Source organism: Lissotriton vulgaris, chromosome 3_1 (genome assembly GCF_964263255.1).
Source record: "Lissotriton vulgaris chromosome 3_1, aLisVul1.2, whole genome shotgun sequence".
Lineage (NCBI taxonomy): Eukaryota > Metazoa > Chordata > Amphibia > Caudata > Salamandridae > Lissotriton > Lissotriton vulgaris.
Window position 1 is genome coordinate 334,318,727 of NC_141689.1, and position 22,430 is coordinate 334,341,156.

Here is a 22,430-nt window from a genome sequence, read left to right on the forward strand (position 1 = left end):
TTGAGATCTGCCGATCTGGCCAAAGTGGAGATACCAGTGATCAAACGCGTACGGATGGGAGGCCGGTCTTTCCAGTTTATGGCGGCTAGGCTGTGGAATGAGCTCCCTCTACCACTCCGCAAGGCTAATAATCTTCTGGCCTTTAGAAAGGAGCTCAAGACGCTCCTATTCTCCACCTAACCAGTGGGCCTACAGTGTTTCTGCCTCTGGGGTTTTTCCTGGTTGTGTTCAGGACTCTCTGTCAAAGCGCCGGGACACCCGCTCTGGGTAGCCGTGCGCTCAAGAAATACAGTTCTAACATAACATAACATAACATAACACCGAACTTAATAGCAGGACTACCAAACTATCTTGCTTAGAAACGGATCATTGCTGGATGTCCACGGCACCCCCTGAGCGCGGACTGGCTTCTCTTCGAAGCTCCAATGTGAAAGAGGACCAAAGAATATTTCTCAGGACATAGACCAAGAGTGTGGAACGACACTCCATCAGCTATTAGAACACTATCATCATACAAAACATTTAAAAGAGAGCACCTCCACCGATGAAAGCTTACCTGCCAACTCACACGGTTCTAAGATTTCTGCTCCCTTCACACTGTCGCCCCGGGAGGAGGCAATATCACACGGTGGCAGAGAAAACGAACTGAAAACCAATGTAAACAGTGGATTTCCAGCCTGTTTTCCGAGGCTGTAAGCAGCCGATGTCCAAAAAAGGATGAAAACACCCCAGGACATTGGCGACTGGTTCGATGACCCTTTGCTTCGGGGTTTTTGGAAGGGGGTGGGGGACTTGGTGAGGGGCAGAGTTCCTCTTAGATAGCTCTCGGCACGAGGCCACGCCCCTCCAAGGCCCCTCCCCATTCTAACACGGTTAAATTAGTTTTTAAGTTGGCAGGTATGGGAAAGATACCCAGAGTCGGGTAATGCCTGTAACATTAATACTGTTAATTATAGTCTCTGCTACTATTTTTGTCCATATTGCTTAATTTTTACAGTTTTGGACAAGTATCTCCTCCAATGTGCTAAACTATTACTCTGTGTAACCTTATGACATTTGAATCACATCATTGCTTTAGTTTTACTAATATTTGTGCAAATACAGTATGTTTTTGGTTATGGACACTTACAAATCTTTTCTGTTATATTTGATGGGAGTATGCATAACAGTACATTATAACGAGGGCCATTGAATCTATGCAATTTAAAAAAAAAAAATGTTAATGCAATTTTATATAGCGCAGATTTTACCCAAAGGTGGTAGAGCGCTTCACAGTAGAACCAAGTACATTACATGAGGAAATGTACATACTTACACATTACAGATACAAATGAGATAGATGAAAAAGTAAAATAAAACAATAGATGGCAGTCACACAAAAATCAAAAACACACTAGGATTAGGATCGTACAGGCATAGATTACATATTTAAAACATTGTAAGAACCTCCTTGAGGGGCATGAAAAGGGACATATTAATTGTATAGGCATGGTGTTTTCTGTATAATTATCGAGTTGCCGCACTTGCCACATAATACATGACCTACTGTACAATGTGCATATTTAACAAAAAACTTTGTAGCTCAAACAGATCAAAAGTTACTAAAATGGTGCCATATGTGTTGCCGCTTAATGCAAGGTCATTTGGAAATGTTAACTGGTCTTATTTCAGTTGCTAATTGCGCTATTTAGGTGCTCAACTGATACTAATGAGGAGAATACTTTGCTAGGTAGTGTTATCATGTGTACAAATTGACAAAATAACGAAAAGTGCCACAAATTGTGCCACAGTGCACTGCATAATTTGCCCCTTCCTGCCAAATAATTTAGTCAACTATGCTGTACTATTTGATCCTCCCTTAATGCATAATTCGATTGTACCTGGATATAACTGTTCTCCCGAACAGAATGTATTACTATGGAAAGCGCTCTGACATGCTGGATTCCTAAATTATCTTTATGAAGCTGCAATAAATGAGACAAATCGATCTTTTTGATCAAAATGTACAGGAAGCAATTAAAAGACTAATGCTTGACTCACAATAATAGTCTACCTTAGTTTCATTGAAGATGATCCCACCCAGGACACTGTAATAGAGACTATGATTTTAACTGAAAGGAAAGGATCCCAGCAAGAAGTTCATAACTGAGGGAGTCAGAGCAAACTCTGGAAAGGAGAGGGAATCTGCTCTCATCTGGTAAAGTGAAGAGGGCTTTGGAAGTTGAGCTGTAGTATAGTTAGTTTGCCTGATCTCTTCAGATGTTTCATGAAAAAGGAGTAAACACCCTGATGCTGCTTTAGACTCTAAAGTTTACAGATGTTTTCTTTAGATCATACGTGTTTCAATTAAATTCCAGCCCGAAGCTAGTCCACAGAAAGCTGGTAGGATGTCAGGTTTACTAGTCCTTTATGCGGCTTACATTGTACGTGGTGATCGAATAACTTAAACCTTGTGATAATTGTGAAATGAGCACACATGACCATATTGCATTGCCATGGTTGCTGCATAATACATATGTGTGGGTGTGACATACCTGATTAAATCGAGGAAAGCATCAGCAGCTGTTACTGGTTCGATTTTGCCTTCTCTGTGCATGTTTTCCTTTGTACCTTTCCCCGGGTGAACAATGATCACGATAACTATCCCAATGAACACGGCGATGATTGTGGTCGTCATGTAGTATACGACAGCTCGGAGACCCATTTTGCCTGAGGCTTTGCTGTCAAGAGCAGCCATTCCTGGAAAATAAAGAGTGAACAACTTTAATGGTAGAATATAGACAGGTTCCACCAAATTGCTCATATAGAATCACTGTCGACTCAAAGAGACATTGTAGCTAATCGAGGAGGGTTGATGGTTCTAGAGAAACCAAAGGTACGAATAAACCGGCTGTGAGCTCAATGCAGTTTCTAAAACTCACTCAATCGTTCCATAGTTCTAATGTGGAGCTAAATTTACATTGACTGTTCCATACACATGAAGAGGAAGCTAACTGCACCTTTTCTTATTTCACAATATGGGGTGGGGAGTCCTTTTCACCCAGTCCATGAAACCCCTTAGCGATCAGAAGCAACAACATCATATCTCGCCAATACCAAAACAACACCCAGCTTTATATGAGTGTCTGTGTGACTAGTGTTGCCTCTAGACTGATACACACCAGATGTCAGGGTCAATTAAAGCTACATGTGGGCAAGTTCTGGATAGTCAATCGCTAAAACTCTGAAATTAATTTAGTGGCTTGAGAACTATCTACTGAAGGTTCCTTACTTGGAAGGTAAGTGTGGGAGGTTTGAAAGCAATCTATCTATGAAACCCATGGCTCATTTCCTACTCAGAGTAGTGATAGCAGTGACTTGCACCTCTTGAACCCCCTTCGTCAGAATGTATTTGATTTGATTTTATTTTCAGTGAAATTATCCATTGGGGACATTGGTTGGGCTACATTGGTGTCTAAAAGAATGCAATAAGCATCATGTTCTGGTGTCATTTCATCAAAAATGCTACGGTATGGAAATTGACATAATATTCCCTTTGGCCCGCTTCATCAAAAGCTATATCAAAGGAAACACAACCGTTGATTGTACGATAGCACATGAAGTGTCACCATCAAAATGAATGCCAAAGCTCAAAATGTTCTCAAAGTTCAAAATAAAGCCAACGTTTTCTGTTGTTTCAAATGAATAAGCTACAGTAACTACAAATTCACACTTCAGCAGATAAAGGTCAGCCACATTAAAACTAGGATGTTCACATCCTATGCCACTGAGGGTGAGGAGGAATATCATCTGTAAGGACCGCACCGACCAAACAGGAGGAGGCATCGCCATCGTTCATAAGAACTCCATCCGCATCTCAACAAGCTCAGACGTCCACCTTGCCAGCGCCGAACACCTTCACTTCCAGATCCACACCGACCCCAAGACCACAATCAGAGGCACCCTCCTCTACCGGCCTCCAGGACCCCGTGCACAATTCAGTGACGACATCACCGACTTTATCACCCCACACGCCCTCCCCTCGGAGGAATACATCCTATTGGGAGACCTCAACTTTCACCTGGAAAAGAGCAATGACAGCAGCGCCACCACTCTTCTGGACAATCTCGCCAACCTCGGACTCAAACAACTTGTCACTACGCCCACCCACATTGCAGGTCACACACTCGACCCTATCTTCACCTCCAGCAAACATGTCTCATTCAGTCACACCACAGCTCTTCATTGGATGGACCACAGCTGCGTTCACTTTATCTACAATAAGACCACAATCCACAACCACCCTCAACCCACTCTGCGAAGAAACTGGAACAAAATCACCATCAACCAGATCTCCTCATCGCTTCTTCTAACCCCCCCCCCCACCCACTCCTCAAACCCCGACCAAGCAGCCATTAACCTCACCCAATGGCTATCCAACAGCGCCAACATCCTAGCACCGCTGAAAAAACGTCAAATCAAACTTGGCAGCAAAAACGCCTCCTGGTTCAACGATGATCTTAAGAAATCCAAGAAACTCTGCCGCTCCCTCGAGAAGGCCTGGAAAAAAACCCAAACACCAACACCAGAGACGCCTTCAAAAACGCCACCCGCATACACCACCAACTAATCCGATCTGCCAAGAAAGCCGCATTCAAAGACCGACTAGATAACAACGCCCACAACAGCAAGGAATTATTCAACATCGTCAAAGAATTTACCAACCCATCAGCCAACTACAACGACATCACCCCCTCTCAAACCCTCTGTGACTCCCTAGCTTCATTCTTCCACAACAAAATCACAGACATCCACAACAGCTTCGACAACCGACCCGGAGACCCACCCACCCATCCTTCTGCAGGACCTTCACCCCCCTTGAACATCCTTAATGACTGGAACCCAATCTCCACTGAGGACACCATCCGCCTGATGAACTCCATCCACTCAGGATCCCCAACTGACCCATGCCCTCACCACATCTTCAACAAAGCAGACTCCATCATAGCACCACACCTCCGTGATGTCATCAACTGCTCCCTCAACTCCGCCACCTTCCCGGAAAGCTGGAAACACGCAGAACTCAGCGCCCTTCTGAAAAAACTCACAGCTGACCCCACCGAACTCAAAAACTACCGCCCCATCTCGCTTCTCCCATTCCCGGCCAAAGTCATCGAGAAAGCTGTCAACAACCAGCTCGCCACCTTCCTCGAAACCAACAAATCCCTCGACTCCTCACAGTCCGGCTTCCGAGCCAAACACAGCACTGAAACCGCCCTCATCGCAGCAACAGACGACATCAGAACTCTACTGGACAATGGAGATAAGGTCGCCCTCATCCTCCTCGACCTCTCCGCTGCCTTCGACACAGTCTGTCATAGCACCCTCTTACAGCGCCTCAGAAACGTCGGAATCCAAGGAAAAGCACTGGAATGGATCACCTCGTTCCTCACCGGAAGAACCCAGAAAGTCCGCCTCCCACCATTCAAATCAGAGGCCACTGAAGTCATCTGCGGCGTGCCACAAGGATCGTCACTCAGCCCCACCCTCTTCAACGTATACATGAGCCCCCTTGCGGCCATCGTTCGCCAACACAACCTAAACATCATCTCCTACGCTGATGACACTCAACTGATCTTCTCACTCACCAAAGACCCTAACACCGCCAAAACCAACTTACACGAAGGAATGAAAGAAGTAGCCGAGTGGATGAAGCACAGCCGTCTGAAACTGAACTCAGACAAAACAGAAGTCCTCATCTTAGGCTCCTCCCCCTCCGCCTGGGATGACTCTCGGTGGCCAGAGGCCCTTGGAAAAGCACCCATCCCGACGGACCACGCACGGAACCTGGGCGTCATCCTGGACTCCTCACTATCGATGACCAGACAAGTCAACGCCATTTCATCATCTTGCTTCAACATTCTTCGCATGCTCAAAAAAATCTTCCGCTGGATCCCCACCGAAACTAGAAAAACGGTCACCCACGCACTGGTCACGAGCCGCCTGGACTACGGAAACACCCTATATGCCGGTACCACCGCAATACTCCAGAAAAAACTCCAATGCATCCAGAACGCTTCAGCCAGGCTCATACTAGACATCCCGCGAAAAGAACACATCTCTGGCCACCTGAAAAACCTCCACTGGCTCCCCGTAAATAAGAGGATTACTTTCCGCCTCCTAACCCACGCACACAAAGCACTTTACGAACTTGGACCCGAATGCCTCAACTCACGTCTGTCCTTCTACACCCCCTCCCGCCAGCTACGATCCTCCAACCAAGCCCTTGCCACTGTACCTCACATTAACAAAACCACCATGGGAGGTAGATCCTTCTCGTACCTGGCAGCTAAAACCTGGAACTTACTTCCCACTCATCTTCGCCTTACTCAGAACCACCTAGAATTCAGAAAGCAACTTAAAACTTGCATATTCGACAAGTAATTCCCCACCCTTCTCCAAGCGCCTTGAGACCCTATGGGTATGTAGCGCGCTATATAAATCTCTTAACTTGACTTGACTTGACTCTCACTCAGACAACACCACTGATACATCCAGTGTATCCCTGCCTGGGCGAGGGGGAAAGCAATGTCAAGTTTTTTAAATGCATCCTTTCCTTTCTCTGTACTGTTTCCAGGTAGTAGCAGTGCCTGGGGTCTGTTGGTCGGAACGCTGGATTTAAAATCACTCTGTTGATATTGTGCTTATTATCCTGCACTTTATATCGGCGCTGGCATGATTGCAATGTTGGCTGCGCATTTGTAATATTTTAAAGTGTACTACTAGTTTTTACTTATTCCTCATTTTGCACTTATACTAATTGCAATTACCGCTTCACATTACCTGTAACCTCGCCCTACCATCGCGGCAGGTGCCGTTAGCGTGGAGGGGAGGCGCCATCTTGGGAGTGGATAGACCGGAATTAGCGGTCTAGTCTCCCCACAGAGGCAGTGCTTATTAGGCCAAGTGCTTCCGAGAGCGCAGCGGGCGCGACGATGGCGCGCCGAAGGTGCGCATAAGGTAAGCTCGTCTGCGCTCGTCCGCGAGCGTCCGGAGCCAGGGGCCAGTCACCATGCCCAAAAATACTCTTACTCAGGCCTACAACTTATGGCCCTAAGACCTCTTGACCATCAATGCCCCACCATAGCTGCACATGTGCTTAAACGTACTATTTCTTATGGCATTGCTAAGTGTACTCCTGTGGACCTTGTGCCACTCCCGGATACTGCCCCACAAGTTCATCATATTGTGACTACCACTATCGAAAAAACCCTTCACTGCTTGTTTTTAAACACACGTTCAATGGTACAACACCAAATAGATCTATTTTTATTACTGACAGAACAAAAACCCGATCTATTATTACTGGCAGAAACCTGGCTAACCCAGGACTCTCTTCCTGACATCCTGGCCACACTCCCCCGGCGACTATCACATTCACTCAGTCAACCGTCCGCCAGGAAAAAAAGGCGGCGGAGTCGCAGTTATTTTAAAAAAATCTTTTACACCTCTGTTGCTGCCTTCACTTATCCTACCTGGCGTTGAAAACATTGTCTTTAAAATTGATACGGACTGCGGAGCCATCCTTACTGTTCTGATTTACCGTCCCCCCTCTTCCATGCACACGTTTGTCTCCGCCTTAGCGGAACAACTTGCCCCATTAGTAACTACCTATTCCAAAACCCTTCTAGTAGGGGATTTTAATCTTTGGTTTGACGCTATGGACTTGGATGCTCAGGCAGGGGAATTAAAAGATCTTCTTGTTGACCTTAATCTACAGCAGCATATCCACTCCCCCACTCACCGTGAAGGCCATAGCCTCGACCAGATCTGGTCCTACAACCTTACTCTATCTAATCTGGTTGTGGAGCCTTGTATCTGGTCGGATCACCACCTAATACAGTTTGCCTTGACGGTCAGTAGTAATAAGGTCCAGAAGCCTCCGAAAATGGGGAAAATAAGAAAATGGAAAAGCCTCGTTACTTGCAACTTTACCTCCGGTTTCAGAACATCCGGATGCCATGGAGGAATCTATCTCACATTGGATCACAGGGGCTGCAGACATCCATGCCCCCTGGGTCAAGCCCCCTCGGTCTCGCGCTAGTAATACTCACAGATGGTTTACCCCACAACTTCAGGCGCAAAAATTAGAAGTCCGTAAGAAAGAAAGGACCTGGAGGACCAACTATTCCCAACAGGATAGGGTGACCTACTGTGCTGCTCGCAAGGTCTACCAGAAATCCATCCTGGCACTGAAAACAACTTACTTTTCTGAGCTCATCACACACTCACAAAATAAATCCTAAAACATCTTTAAGATGGTGAATGAGCTCTGCGACAGCGACAGAACGGTCCCCCCGGTGATCCCTACCCAAGCATGGTGAGACTCTTTAAATTCTTTCTTTATCAATAAAATTTTGGACATAAAACAATGCATAATCAACTCTCCAGTCCCACTTCCTTTGGATGATTCCTTTTTTAACCCTTCTACGCTCGAGGCTTTTCCACCGATTGACGCTAAAATGCTGTCCGAACTCTTTAACCGAGTTAAGTCAGGTTCTCCTGATGATGTTTGCCCCCCACACATATATAAGGACATAGGCCTAGCCATACCTCAGAGTATTCTTCCCACACTAAATTCTTCTCTTATCAGCGGCAGGTTACCATCTCGATTTAAACAGGCTCTACTCATCCCTCTGCTGAAGAAGCCGGGTGCAGACCCACAAGTCCTGGTCAACTATAGGCCTATTTCCTTGCTCCCATACTTGTCAAAATTACTGGAGGCATATACCTCTACCTGTCTCTCTAAATTTATAGAGGACAGCGGCTATCTTGAACCCAACCAAGCAGGTTTACGTCCCTGTCATTCAACGGAAACGGTCATCCTAGCCGTCCAAAATGCTTTAAGATCTAATGCAGACAAGGGCATCCACCAGGCCCTGGTCTAACTTGACTTGTCGGCCGCGTTCGACACGGTTGATTTTTCCATCTTAATCAACCGTGTCGAGCAGGCCGGCCTTAGGGGCACAGCTCTTGAGTGGATAACCTCTTTCATCTCGGACCGCACTCAGTCGGTTAGACTGGGCCCTTTTACCGCCTCTAGAACTGTTTCCACATGCGGGGTCCCACAGGGGTCCTCACTTTCCCCTTTGCTTTTTAATCTTTACATGCGCCCCCTTCTGCATCTCCTAAAGCAATTTAAAGTTACAGTTTACAACTACGCTGATGACTTGCAGCTTATCTTTCCCCTGAAGGCACCCGATTCTGTCATCGAATTCCAAGCAACAATGCAACTGATACAACGCTGGATGAGCCTTAACCATCTTAAGCTCAACCCGGGGAAAACCGAGCTAATTGTCCCCGGACCAGTAGTATCAGTTGGGGCCCACATTTTTGGCCTATTAGTCTTGGACCTCCGCCACCCATCGCCTCTTCGGTGAAAAGTCTCGGAGTCATTTTGACCTCGGACCTATCACTGAGGGGCCAAGTTGGCGCGGTCGTCTCTTCCAGCTTCTGTCAGATAAGAAAGATTAAAAAAATAGCGCAGTTCTTAACTTTTTCAGCTGTTATTCAAGTCACCATCGACTTGGCTCTCTCTAGGCTGGACTTTTCCAACAGCATCTATCTGGGCCTTCCTCTCTGTCTCCTTAAACGACTGCAGTTAGTGCAGAATCAGGCAGCTAGGCTGCTTCTTAAACAGCCTAAGTGGCAATCCATCAGGCCAGGCCTTGAACAACTACACTGGCTGCCTGTCCCCCAAAGAATAATGTTTAAGACCAGCTGCATTATATTCAGGAGCTTACAGGAGACAGGGCCACAGTTCATCACTCAGCTGGTCACCAGATACAAGCCCACTTTGAATCTTCGCTCCTCCAATAAAGACCTCTTGATTGTTCCTTCTTACAACAGGAAACGCCAGGGTGGCAGCTGTTTTCACCACCTAGCTGCTGTTTTGTGGAACTCTCTTCCACTGACTCTCAGGCAAAGTCCGGATCTTTTGACTTTCAGGCTCTCTCTTAAGACCTGGCAATATATTTAATTTAATTGTGGGTTTATATAGCGCTAGAATCGACTCCCGGCGGAGTATCTCCGCGCTTCGACCGCTGGGGAACCCGTCCTGGCTCACCCTGAGAGATGGTCCCTAATGGGTATCTCTAAGGTGCGACCAAGCATCCCCGGCGGTCTGGGGGGGGCCGTTGTGAAGATGAGGCAAGCTAATGCCCAGAGTTGCCGAGTGTGGTCCCTGACTGGAGTAGGCACCGAGGCGAGAATTATCGAGCCCGCTGACCCTGGTCCACGACCCTGCCGCGTCGGGAATCGAACCCTGGTCCCGGGCCGTCCTCTGCTTACGGGTCTGCCGCCTCTAACCAGTGAGCCACACCACTCCATATAAGCAAGCATATCTGCAGTAGATTTGTTATGTTATGTTCCTTCCTTCAACAGCGCCATGAAGCCCACTGGCGTACGTGCGCTTTACAAAAAAACCCTAACATAACATAACATAACTGTTGTGTGGCAGCACTGCTCTGCTGGCATCAGGTAGCAGCTGCCAGGGGGGCAGTGTTGTACTAATGGAAGCCATGGGTGCACATACCAAATGATTCTTTTTTACAGGGTGGCCTTTGAGTATACATGCCCATCAGGAGCTAGGATAATATCTTTACTCAGTCCCAGATACTGCTAACCAATCAACTGTTGTTGATGTAACATCCAACCCTTACACATCAGATATTCACCATAAGGACAGGCCACCACAAATCACCACTAAGTGCTTTCACATACACATGGCACAGTGGAGCACACAACACTCTTTACACACAGAAGAAACAGTGCAACACATATAAGTCATAATATAGGACATCACAGGACATCCCAATGTTTGACCCTCATCAATCACCCCAGGAGTTTGTGGGAGACCGCTCGGCTGGTACTGCCTGTCTTTGTGAATGTGTACATTTCTGCCTGTGAAAACCCCTTAAAGTCTCCCAAATGATGCACCAGAATGTCACTCTATAAAAAAAGTTGATAGCGATATTCAAATCATACACGAATCTCTCATTACTGAGTATAAATATCTCTATGAGAAATATAATTCCTGTCTAGCTAACTCTCAGTACCGCTGATGATATCTGAAAGCCACTCTATATTTTAAAGGAGCAGGGTTTGAACATGCTGCTAATGATTGTATAATGGCTATGCTGCTAAATTATTGCACTTGATTTCTGTACATATAGCAAATTAGACAGGGTTCCTTGTACTATGCTGAAGAGACGCCTGCGGCAGTGTGGGCTGTGGGAAGTCAAGGAGTAGTGCATTATGACCATTCAGATGCAAAAGTATGAGGGCTTTAACGGCAGTTGTGAAATCGCTTTCTGGGAGAAACAATTTGACTTTCTTTAGAAGAGAGAGCTGGGCCCAGGCCGTCTTTGTGTTTTTCTGAAAGTATGTTCCTTGAGAGTGAAGTTGGTGTCCATGTTGCCTCTAGTCTATTCGTATGCCAAGCCCACTTAAATAGGGAACATCAGGGACTCCCAGAACCCACTGGAGTGGGGAACATCAGGGACTCCCAGAACCCACTGGAAAGGGGAACATCAGGGACTCCCAGAACCCACTGGAAAGGGGAACATCATGGGCTCCCAGAAATCAGAAGCAGGGGGACAAGGGTGTTGTTTTAATTGGTCCTGCAGGGTTACCAGTTAAAAATGAGACAAAAGCCCACTTACACTATCATGCCAACATTCTCCTTCCACATCCTGGTGGCAACTGTAGCTGCATGAAAATCCTGATGGCGGCTGTGGTGGGAGGGCTGCAGGCAGTGGTAATGTTCAGTCATAGGTGTTAGTGGTATCAGGCCTTATTTCTAGGTAGGGGGCAGGGTTGCAACTGTTCTTAACTCTTCTGGATGATGCTGAACATTCTATTTACTTGGGGATGTCTTCTCAAGGGGAATGCCTTGAATTTCAGTGCTTTATAAATGTGAAAAGATCTGTTCAAATGAAATGGCGGTGTTGGGCCTAGTTCCAACCATCCTCTTCTGAGAAGAGGAGGCACAGTCTTAAATGCTAATGCACTTTGTCATTTTTGGTTTCATTTCTAAGGGTATGCAAATCTCACTTATTGGCGCAAGTTGTTAAGAGGGGGCCATCTGAAAATGTGACATTTAGAATGCACAAATTGGTCACAGGACAGAGTAACTGGTCCATACACTCTGTACGTCCTCTGGCTCATGGAGCTTTGGCCAATCTGACTGGCCAAAAGCCTACAGGATTAGTTGGCATTTTGATCAGTCAAATTGACCCAATGATCCTGTGCCTGCTGTGAGCCTTGGTACAGAACAGGCTGAATGTTGTGCATTTAATTCAGTGGAGCTTCGCAGAATCAGCCAGGGATTCCACTTCTTCTAGAATAGAGACCTTTCACCTACTCTTGATAACTGTTGGTTCTTTAAAAGGATCTAGTGCCAGGAGCAAACAGACGAGGGACAGTTAAGTGCCTGTTTCTAGAGTTTATGTCCAAAAAATCAGCCTGGTCCTTGAATCCCCTGCATGAGGTGAATGCACTAAGAAGCAGACAGCCTGCTTACTAAAGTTTACTTGCATACATATATGCATCTAAACATTCCATTCAATGCAACTCGATTTTAGAATTACTGATCAAGAGGAACGTATTTTCCTTTCATTGGCCTAATACTACTTTTTTAAGCTGCATGATTGCATTATGATATTCTGCGTACTTGCTAGAAAATATTTTCACTTCTACATGAGAAGGGTAAACCCTGTAAAAAATAAAAAATCAAAATGTAAAAACCTCAGGCCCCGAATCTGCATGTAACAAAGACACAATTTCACATTCTAATTAACTGCATTTCGTTACCGGATGTTTAGTTAGGGAGCTAAACAGGGTGTTCATCATACATAACCAAACACCACAACTGTCACTATGTACATAGAGTATGTAAATCACCAACGTAGTTGGTACATGTAGAGGTTTCTGCTCAGGGTTACCGATAGCTAAGTCTGAACAAAGGAAATGGAGGCAAAGCTAGGAAAACACAGGAACAACCAGGCGGCACAAAGAGCTGGGAAAAGTCCAGACCGATACTGAGAGGCCTAGATAGACCTGAGAAGCACAGGTAGTCACTGGTTGGTACAGACAGACACTGAGAGGCACAGGCAGACACTGAGAGGCACAGATAGATAAGTGGCGACACTGAAACAGAAAGAGGAGCACAGACAGACAGTGGGAGGCATAGGCAGTCACTGAGAGGCACAGGCAGACACTAGGAGGCACGGGTAGATACTGAGAGGCACAAGAAGACACTGTGAGGCACAGGTAAATACTGAGAGGCACAGGTAGATTCTGAGAAACACAGTCAGACCATGAGAGGCACAGGCAGACACTGAGAGGCACAGGGAGACAATGGGAGGCACAGAGAGGCACTGGGAGGCAAATGTGGTGTTATACCTGTTGCTCAGCCAGTGTGATTGTGGTGTGGAATGTTGGTGCATGGTGATGCAGTGGAATGTTGGATGTCTGTGAGTGTCAGTTGGAGTATGGGCTGAGCAGAAGGAAGGAAGCTCCTTGTGGGGCTCTTCATCATAACTACTTAATGAACCATCTTATCTAATCTACACCTGAACTTCATTTGTATTACAACATTTTGGTGATGATTTGATGAACAAGAACCTATGTGCGTTTAATTGATTGAAAGAAGGGACTTTGAGAATCAAGATTACATGGAACTAGTAACATGAAGAAACCAGAGGAAGAGAAAGACTTTAAAGGAAATGTAAGGACACTAAAAATGCAGGAAAGTACAGTAAGCCCAGCAGCCCCACCAGTGTCTAGACACATCAGATAGCCTATGGGCAGGGTGTATGTCTGCCTCAATTAAAAAAAAAAAATAGAAACTAAGAAGTTTGTGGGATGTTTATATCCAGCCGCTTTCCAGGCACTTGGTGTGCTTTGATATATATACCAGTGTTGGTGTGGAGACCATTGCAAAAACAACAATTGATGGGCAGAATGCAGAACAATGTCATACATTCAGCCCAGTACAGAGATCTGGGCCTAAATCCATCGTTTTTTTGCACTCCACACCAACCCAGTTCAGACATGGCCATATGCAAATCAGCCGACCCTGTGCCTCATGGGAACAGTCCAGCCCGAACTGCCAAGCCATTTCTTTCCTGGACCGGAATCAAGCATCCTAGGACCGGTTTCTGGCTATCAGCCGTCTTCAGCCAGGATAGCTTGACTCCAGTGGTGTGGAGAGCATGGGACTCACGTCTGAGCATACCCATCCCACTCGGGGTGACAAATGCAAAAACAACAATTGATGGACAGAATGCAGAACATACGTTGGCAGGGTATGCTCAGGCATGAGTCCCTTGCTCACTTTGCCACTGGATTCAAGCAAGCCTGGCTGAAGACGGCTGGAATGCCAGAAACCGGTCCTAGGAAGTGTGTTTCCGGTCCAGGGAAGGCATGGCTTGGCAGTTCGGGCTGGACTGTTCCCATGACGGACAGGGTCAAACTGATTTGCATATGGCCATGTGTAAATAAAAGAGGAAAAGGTCATAATCTGTTACCTTGATGCGTACAGTGTTTTTGGTTTAAATCCAGTGCTCAAGCTATAGTGGTGCATTAAGGTGCTACAAGACTGTTAATGATGTCACCCGATTTATGCATGGAAGATCGTGGCGCAGCAACATTTGGTGCACATTCATGCCCGGAGCTACCCAGCGCTCTTCACATGTGCGTGCCGCCGTCTTATCAGCCGGCAGTAAAGCCGAAGGTGCGTCTTCGATGTATTTTACAGGTGAAAGCAGGGAATGAAAAAAACTGGGATGCAGGCGTGGTAATGCGGTGGATCACAGCAACGCGTCTCCTTGGAAGGAAAAAAGAAACTTTGTGTTTTGCGTGTCTGCTTGGATGGGAGGATCTCAGAAATGTGTCGGCTTAGAAGAGGAAAAGAATGGTGTTTTACTGATAGTATTCAGTGAGAGATCCCTCACCAGGAGTTCATAGAATGTTTATGGTACTTTTCATACATGCCATTCCAGGTTACTTGGCATACCTTAGTCTGCTAGTCTGCTGTCATGGTTTTGGTCATGGTCACATCCATAGGTTTCCTGTGATAAATTACACAGTGTCAGTGTCAAAGAGGTGTGAAGAGGTGTGGTGCAGCGGCCACAGTGGCTGACTCCGGAACATGGGGCTCATGGTTCGATCCCTGGTGCTGGTGGAAGGTTAGCCCAGTACCATGTGACTCTGGGCAATAGCTCGCTCAATCCTCCTCACGGGCCGGCCCCCAGCGCCAGGACACCTTGCCTGAGGTAGCTTTGTGCTTTACAAATGCTGGTATTGTTTTTTTTTTTTTTGTTTGTTTTTGGGAAAACCTTTATTTGATATTTATACCAAGTACAAACACGGGCCTACAACCCCCAGGGCCGACCGCTAAGCAGTTGCAACACAATAAAACAATCAAAACCCAGACTCAGCATCTCGGGGAGCAGATTCGCCACGTCCACCATACTTACTGGTTGTAAAACATATCAAGTTGGTAACAGGATAAAAAGGTTCCATTTTATAATATAAGATAGAAGGATCAGGTGCCATACAATATCTCAAGTTGCAAAAAAGGGGGGGGGGGCGAAATAGCAATATGTCCACAGTTAAATCATCTTCGTGTAAGTCAGCGGCGTTAAAACATACTATTCAGGATTAAGCAAGCGTACAAATACTGTTTGCGCCAGCTGAATGTCCACCCAGTAGCACTGAAACATCGCGAGAATTGAGGAACATATGAAACAGCAGAGATGGCCATAAAAATTAACCCATTACACTGACCCGGAAAGGAAGAAAAGAGAAGGGCAAAGAAAGATGAGGAGAAAAAAGGCCATAGAAATAAAACGAAAAACAAAACACCCATCCCCAACCCCCACCCTGCACCCCTGCAGATGACTACGGCCTACCCCCCTAGCAGCGTGCCTGTCGCCCAAGAACTGAGACCCGAAATATAGAAAGACCCAGAGAAAGACAGAAAGAAATTAAACCCCACCCAAAGAGGGGAAATGGAGGAGGGCTATCTTCTACGTGCTCTCGGTCTCTCCCCCCCGCCCTAACAAAGGGGTCCCCCCGAAACTGTCACATCTGAATAGTTCGAACTGAAAAAACATCCTGGGGGGAACCACCAACCCTGCCCCGGACTACGTTAAGCTAATGAAGCAGTCCCGTTACCGATAAAACCACAATGAACAACCCAAACAACAGTCTCAGCCTTGGCCCCATCGATCAAATTCGCCGAGTCCCTCAGACGAATAAAATCCCATCATCAGAATGTCAAAAGATACACAGAAGTGGTCGGAACATAGTTCAATAGATGAAAAAAGAACAGTAGATCCCCCAAGTAAGCAGCTGGTACCGACGATGTCCCTCCCTGTCTCCGAAGCCAGGCAGTATCACATCCGCCATCTTGATATACCGACTGGGGAGGGGATTCAACACAATCCAAAACAGTTCACAGTACCAATTAAAAGGTTCCAGGATAGGGACAGCAGTTGAATGTTCCGACAGCTGCAAAACCGGGGATTCCAAAAAATTAGTTAAGTCACCGATCACAGCCCATTCAAGTAGATCCACTTCTGTAGGGGCAGGCACAGCTTCCAGCACCGGGTCTAATTGCGCCACTGGGGCGTCGATCAAAATGCAAGCTGGCTGCCAGGTCTCGGGCATCGAGTCAGGATCCGGTCTCAGTCCTTTAAGTCCATCTGCTGCCGACAACAGGCCGCAGGTCTGAGCTGCCACAGTCGCCTGAAGTGCCGCTAGGGCCGCCAGCACCTCCCGCAATGACGGGCCACTTTGGGCCTGCTCCGCCCGGTTCCATATTTCTTCAGGCATAATGATCCCCACGGAGAGGCGCCTTCTCCGGGGTAAGATCAGCCGGAGCAGGACTGAGCCGTGAGGGACCAACCGTCAGCATGCATTAGTGCGCGACGAGACTCCAACCCAAAGTGCGCCGGTGATGCAAGTGCCGGGCCTCCGGGTCAGGGACCCCTGCAACACAGCACCGTGCGTCACTCGTCTCCTCACCTCCAACACAACACCAGGCTGCAGATGGTAGCAAAGCAATCCAAAAAATGTTTTGAAAGTTCCAGAGACCGGACCCTGCCGCCCTCAACAGCCCGCTGTTGTTCAATTCAGACCCGGCTAAGCCAGCACTCGAGACCCCGGCTTCCAGACTGGGTTAGGCCACAAATCGGTCCTCGACGTTACTCAGCTCCACAAAGTCAGAAAAACCCCGGGATCACACCATCGGAGTGCAGATTAGTTCACACACACGGATCCGGGGCAGGAAATCAGGATAAGTGACAGGATCTTGGAGTGTAAGACGGAGGTCAGCGGAGCCGGGAGACTATGCAGCCATCTTGCTTGCTGTCGTAGCTCCTCCTCCAATGCTGGTATTGTTATCATTTATTATTATTAAATATCTGCAGTGCAAATGCTGCAGTTTTCAGAACAGAGGAATTCTCACTTATACTCCTAAAATACTTTGTTTGTTTTTTAAGGATGACTGTTTAGGGGAAAGTCACACATTTCTTGCTGGTGTGGGTGTGTAAATTTGCAAGTCACCCCTTTCCTGGTGTTGTAGTTGAGATGACTGCACAAAGTCACCAGTCCAGACGTGTTCCTTGTTGGGATGCCTGAGCAAAGTTTAAGTCACCCATTTTTCATTGAAATGTTTATGTGGAATGACTGCGTGAAGTTTAAGTCACCCGTTTTTTATAGAGGTGTTTGTTGTTGGGAAGACTGCACAAAGTTTAAGTCACCCAGTTTTGATTGAGATGTTTTTTGCGGCATGACTGCGCGAAGTTTAAGTCACTTGTTTTTCATTGAGATGTTTTGTGTGGGATTTCTACGCGAAGTTTAATTCACCCGTTTTTCTTTGAGATGTTTTGTGTGGGATGACTGTGTGAACTTTAAGTCATCTGTTTTTGATAGAGTTGTTCGTTTTTGGGATGACTGCGCGAGGCTAAGTCACTCATTTCTTGGTGTTGTAGTTGGGATGACTGCACATGCATATCTCACCCATTCCTGTGTGTGTGTAAGTCACCTGTTGTTTTTCTGTATTGGTGATGTTAGTGTTGGGATCATTGTGAGGGTGTATGTTGCCCGTTTTTTTATTTTTTCACCTCTGGGATGTTCTTTGCTGTGCCGCTTTGGTGTGTTTTTTCATTTGGCTGCGTTTCATTCTGATCTGGCCAACTGGTGTATTGTGTGGCATCTGGTATATGGTATGGGTTGTGAGGCGGTGTTGAGTGTGGTGTTGTCTATCGTTGTTTTGAAAGAGGGGAGATGGAGTGGTGTATCCTTTATGATTTAGTGCTCTTATGTGTGTAAGTTGCACATGTTTTATCTTCAGTGTTTTTACAGTTTTTATCTTTTATTCAGTGATTTTACATGCATGGTCCCTTATGTATTACATCTAATTTGTTTCCATGCATTCTTTATCAGGTCCATTTGTCCATTTGTTATTCGCTTGATTGTCAATCTTTTATTGATTGCATCTAATATGTTGCTTTCCTCTTGTTGTGTAATTGTGAGATATTCATGGGGCAGTAGCAATGGTATTTGTGTGTCTTGTAAAGAAGGGAGATCTGTTATACCTGCTGCTCAGCCAGTGTGAGTGTGGTGTGGTGTGGAATGTTGGTGCATGGTGATGCAGTGGAATGTTGGATGTCTGTGAGTGTCAGTTGGAGTATGGGCTGAGCAGCAGGAAGGCTGCTCCTGGCGGGGCTCTTCTTCATAACTACTTAATAAACCATCTTACCTAATCTACACCAGGACTTCATTTGTATTACAAGAGGTAGATACTGAGAGGTGCAGGCAGTGCTTTAAATGGGCAGGTAATGTCCGGTACGGAGTGCCGGTACTTTCCGGTACGGAGCACCAGCACTTTTTTATTTTGAGAGGGAGAGTGCCGGCACTTCTCAAGAGAAATGCTATACTTTTTATTGGAGAGTACCGGCACGTCTCAGAAACAAGCAGGTACTCTGGTACAGAGTACCTGCACTTTTATTTTTCTATTTCGAGCACTAGGTACAGGGAGACTCTGAGGAGCATAGGGAGACAATGAGAGGCAAAGGTAGATAGTGAGAGGCATGGGGAGATACTGAGAGGCACAGGGAGATACTGAGAGGCACAGGGAGACACTGAGAGGCACAGGGAGTCTCTGACAGGCACAGGCAGACAATGAGAGTAAAAGGTAAATACTGAGAGGCACACACAGACACTGAGAAGCACAGGGGGACACTGAGAGGCACAGGGAGACACTGAGAGGCACAGGGAGACTCTGACAGGCAAAAGCAGACACTGAGAGGTGCATGTATATACTGATAGGCACAGGTAGGTAACAGGCGACACTTATAGACACAGAGGAGCACATGCAGAGACTGAGGCACAGGCAGACACTGAAAGGCACAGGGAAACACTGGGAGCACAGGTAGATACTGAGAGGCACAGTTAGATACTGAGAGGCACAGGTAGATACTGAGAGGCACAGGGAGACACTGAGAGGCACAGTTAGATACTGAGAGGCACGGGTAGATACTGAAAGGCACAGGGAGATACTGAGAGGCACAGTTAGATACTGAGAGGTACATGTAGATAATGAGAGGCACAGGGAGACATTGGGAGGCACAAGTAGATACTGGGAGGCACAGGCAGACACCGAGGCACAGGTAGACACTGAGAGGCACAGAGAGACACTGAAAGGCACAGGTAGATACTGAGAGGCACAGGTAGATACTCGGAGGCACAGGCAGACACTGAGAGGCACAGGCAGACACTGAGAGACACAGGGATACTCTTGGAGGCACAGAGAGACACTGGGAGGCACAGGTAGATACTGGGAGGCACAGGCAGATACTGAGAAGCGCAGGGAGACACTGAGAGGCACAGGCAGACACTGAGAGGCACAGGCAGGCACTTGGAGGCACAGCTTGATATGGTGTGACGGGCACAGGGGCACAGATAGTTCTGGGGCGATTCAACAAGTCAAAGAGGAGCGGTTCAATTGAAATGTATGATTTTTTTGAATGAATTTCTAGGATTCTGCGAATCTTACTGGTACTTATATGCACAAATGGTTCTGTGAACCAGGACCACAAAGTGGAATTCACACCAAAAAAAGCTGCTATTTGTGCATCTGAGTGACAATGAGATAAGCAAACAGCTTTGTGACTCAGGCCGACAATTAGCACACTGAAGCTGGAATCAAGCATTTATCGTAGCGATGTCAGCACATAAACATATCATTTTATTTCTGATTCTCAAATTCTTGCAACGTTCTCTGTGCTTGCAATGTTACATGAACGACGATAGTTAGTGTGTGTCCTTTTAAGATAAGAATAGGTTTACAAAATATTCCTCTGCGGACATTTAGACTTTTTACTGTTTCTCTGCTTTTCTCTGGGATAATTTTCCCTCTGAGTCCATGATGTTCTACCTCTGCAATGTATGGAATAAAATGAAATAGAATTCTTCTCACAGCCTCATTGCAAACCACCGAGTTTGGCAAACTGGTTAAGGGGCGGTGAAGCTTGCGGCTGCTGGACTGCGGTGTCCAGTATGACTGGGCAGTGCCCATTGCTCAACTTCAACCTGGCTGTGGTCGCAGTTGGGAAGACAGTGCAGGTTTCTGAAAAAGGAAGTTGTGCTGGGGTTTAGAAGGCCTTCCTTCCCACCCTGGAGATGAATGGCCTCCGCCAAGGGCTTTTATGGAGACGCAATAAAGTTTCGTTCTGTGGCTTTCATGTGTCACCGGCCTTTCTCTCCTTTCACAGGGCGCGAGCAAAGGCGGCCATTGTTGGGGGGAGATGTATGTGGCTCTTTAATCGAGCCCGGGCTCCCTCTCCCACGCGGCTCTCTCGCGCCGCCGCGGCCCCCTTTCGTCGGGCCCGCTCAGCCTTCCCCTCGCCTCGCTCCTGACGGGCATGGGAAAGTGAGCGCCGCCATGGCCGCCCAAACAAGGACACCTCGCCCGTTGTCAGGGCGACGGCCAGCCGCGCGCCCGTAATCCCTCGCCACACACACATCCTGAAAGGGGATGACGTGTCGGGGAAAGAGGCCTTGGGGACAAAAACAAAACTTCCCCAAATCCTTTTTCTCCTTCTTCCTCCCTCAATTTCCCCCCAATGCGAGCGTGAATGAGTCACACGGGGGCTGTAATAAAGACATAACGAGCCGTTCCCGGGAGGGCTGGAGACAAAGGGCCCCTGCACCAGTTCCCAACCGGAGCGCCATGGGAGTAAACTGGACAGAATGTTTTTGGAACCCGGGCGAGGACAGGAGCGACAAGTGCTGCAATTAGCAAATACCGAAGCCCTCGGCCCTGGCTTTCATGTGCTGCACCGCGGTTCATTTTAGGGCACAGTAATCACCCACCAGTCTGTTTTTAATAAATAACGGCATTCAGAGGGACCCTTAGCACTAGCAAAATCGTCAGCTAGGCACTTGCCTAATTATCTGTACTTGTTTGTTTGTTAACAGTAGAATACAGTGCCAAGGCATGCACACTCAAGTTTACCCTGGGCAGTGAGGGCATGTGAACATTTATTAACACAATCGGCAAATAGCTGCATTTCCCTGTACACAGAAAATTATGGTGTACAGCAATGACGCCATTGTTAGGTGAGCAGCAATGACGTCATTGTTAGGTGAGTAGCAATGACTTCATTGTTATGTGAGCTACAAAGATGCCATTGTTTACTGTGTAGCAGAGTCACCGTTGTTTGGTGTTCAGATATGACACCACTGATAATTGTGCAGAAATGGTACCATTGTTAGGTGCGCAGCAACGACGCAATTGTTAGGTGTACAGCAATTACGCCAGTGTTAGCCATTGTGGGTGTGCAGAAATGACGTCATTGTTTACTGTGTAGCAAAGTCAACGTTGTTTGATGTACAGGCACATGACACCACTGATAATTGCGCAGAAATGACACCATTGTTTGCTGTTGCAGTAATGACACCATTGTTAGTGCCCATCAATGACGCAATTGTTTGCTGAGTAGCAAAGACAACATTGTTTGGTGTACGGTAAAGACACCATTGTTTGGTGTGCATCCTTTACATTGTTTTATGTGTTGGAAATTCAATATTGTTTGGTGTACATACATGACACCATTGTTTGGTGTACACATATGACACCATTGTTTGGTGAGCAACACTGACATTGTTTGGTGTACATACATGACAGCATTGTTTGGGGTACATACATGACACCATTGTTTGGTGTACACATATGACACCACTGTTTGGTGAGCAACACTGACATTGTTTGGTGTACAGACATGACTGCATTGTTTGGTGTACATACATGACACCATTGTTTGGTGTACACATATGATACCATTGTTTGGTGAGCAGCACTGACATTGTTTTGTGTG

General features: G+C 46.7%; 1 protein-coding gene across 1 annotated transcript in view; it reads right to left on the minus strand.

Annotated features, from left to right (window-relative positions):
- Positions 1-22,430, minus strand: part of SLC1A3 (solute carrier family 1 member 3) — a 146,262-nt gene that overhangs the window by 27,676 nt on the left and 96,156 nt on the right. The window contains exon 4 of the mRNA XM_086960542.1: positions 2,535-2,739. Coding sequence (XP_086816668.1) covers positions 2,535-2,739 — 205 coding nt within the window. The remainder of the gene's footprint in view (positions 1-2,534; positions 2,740-22,430) is intronic.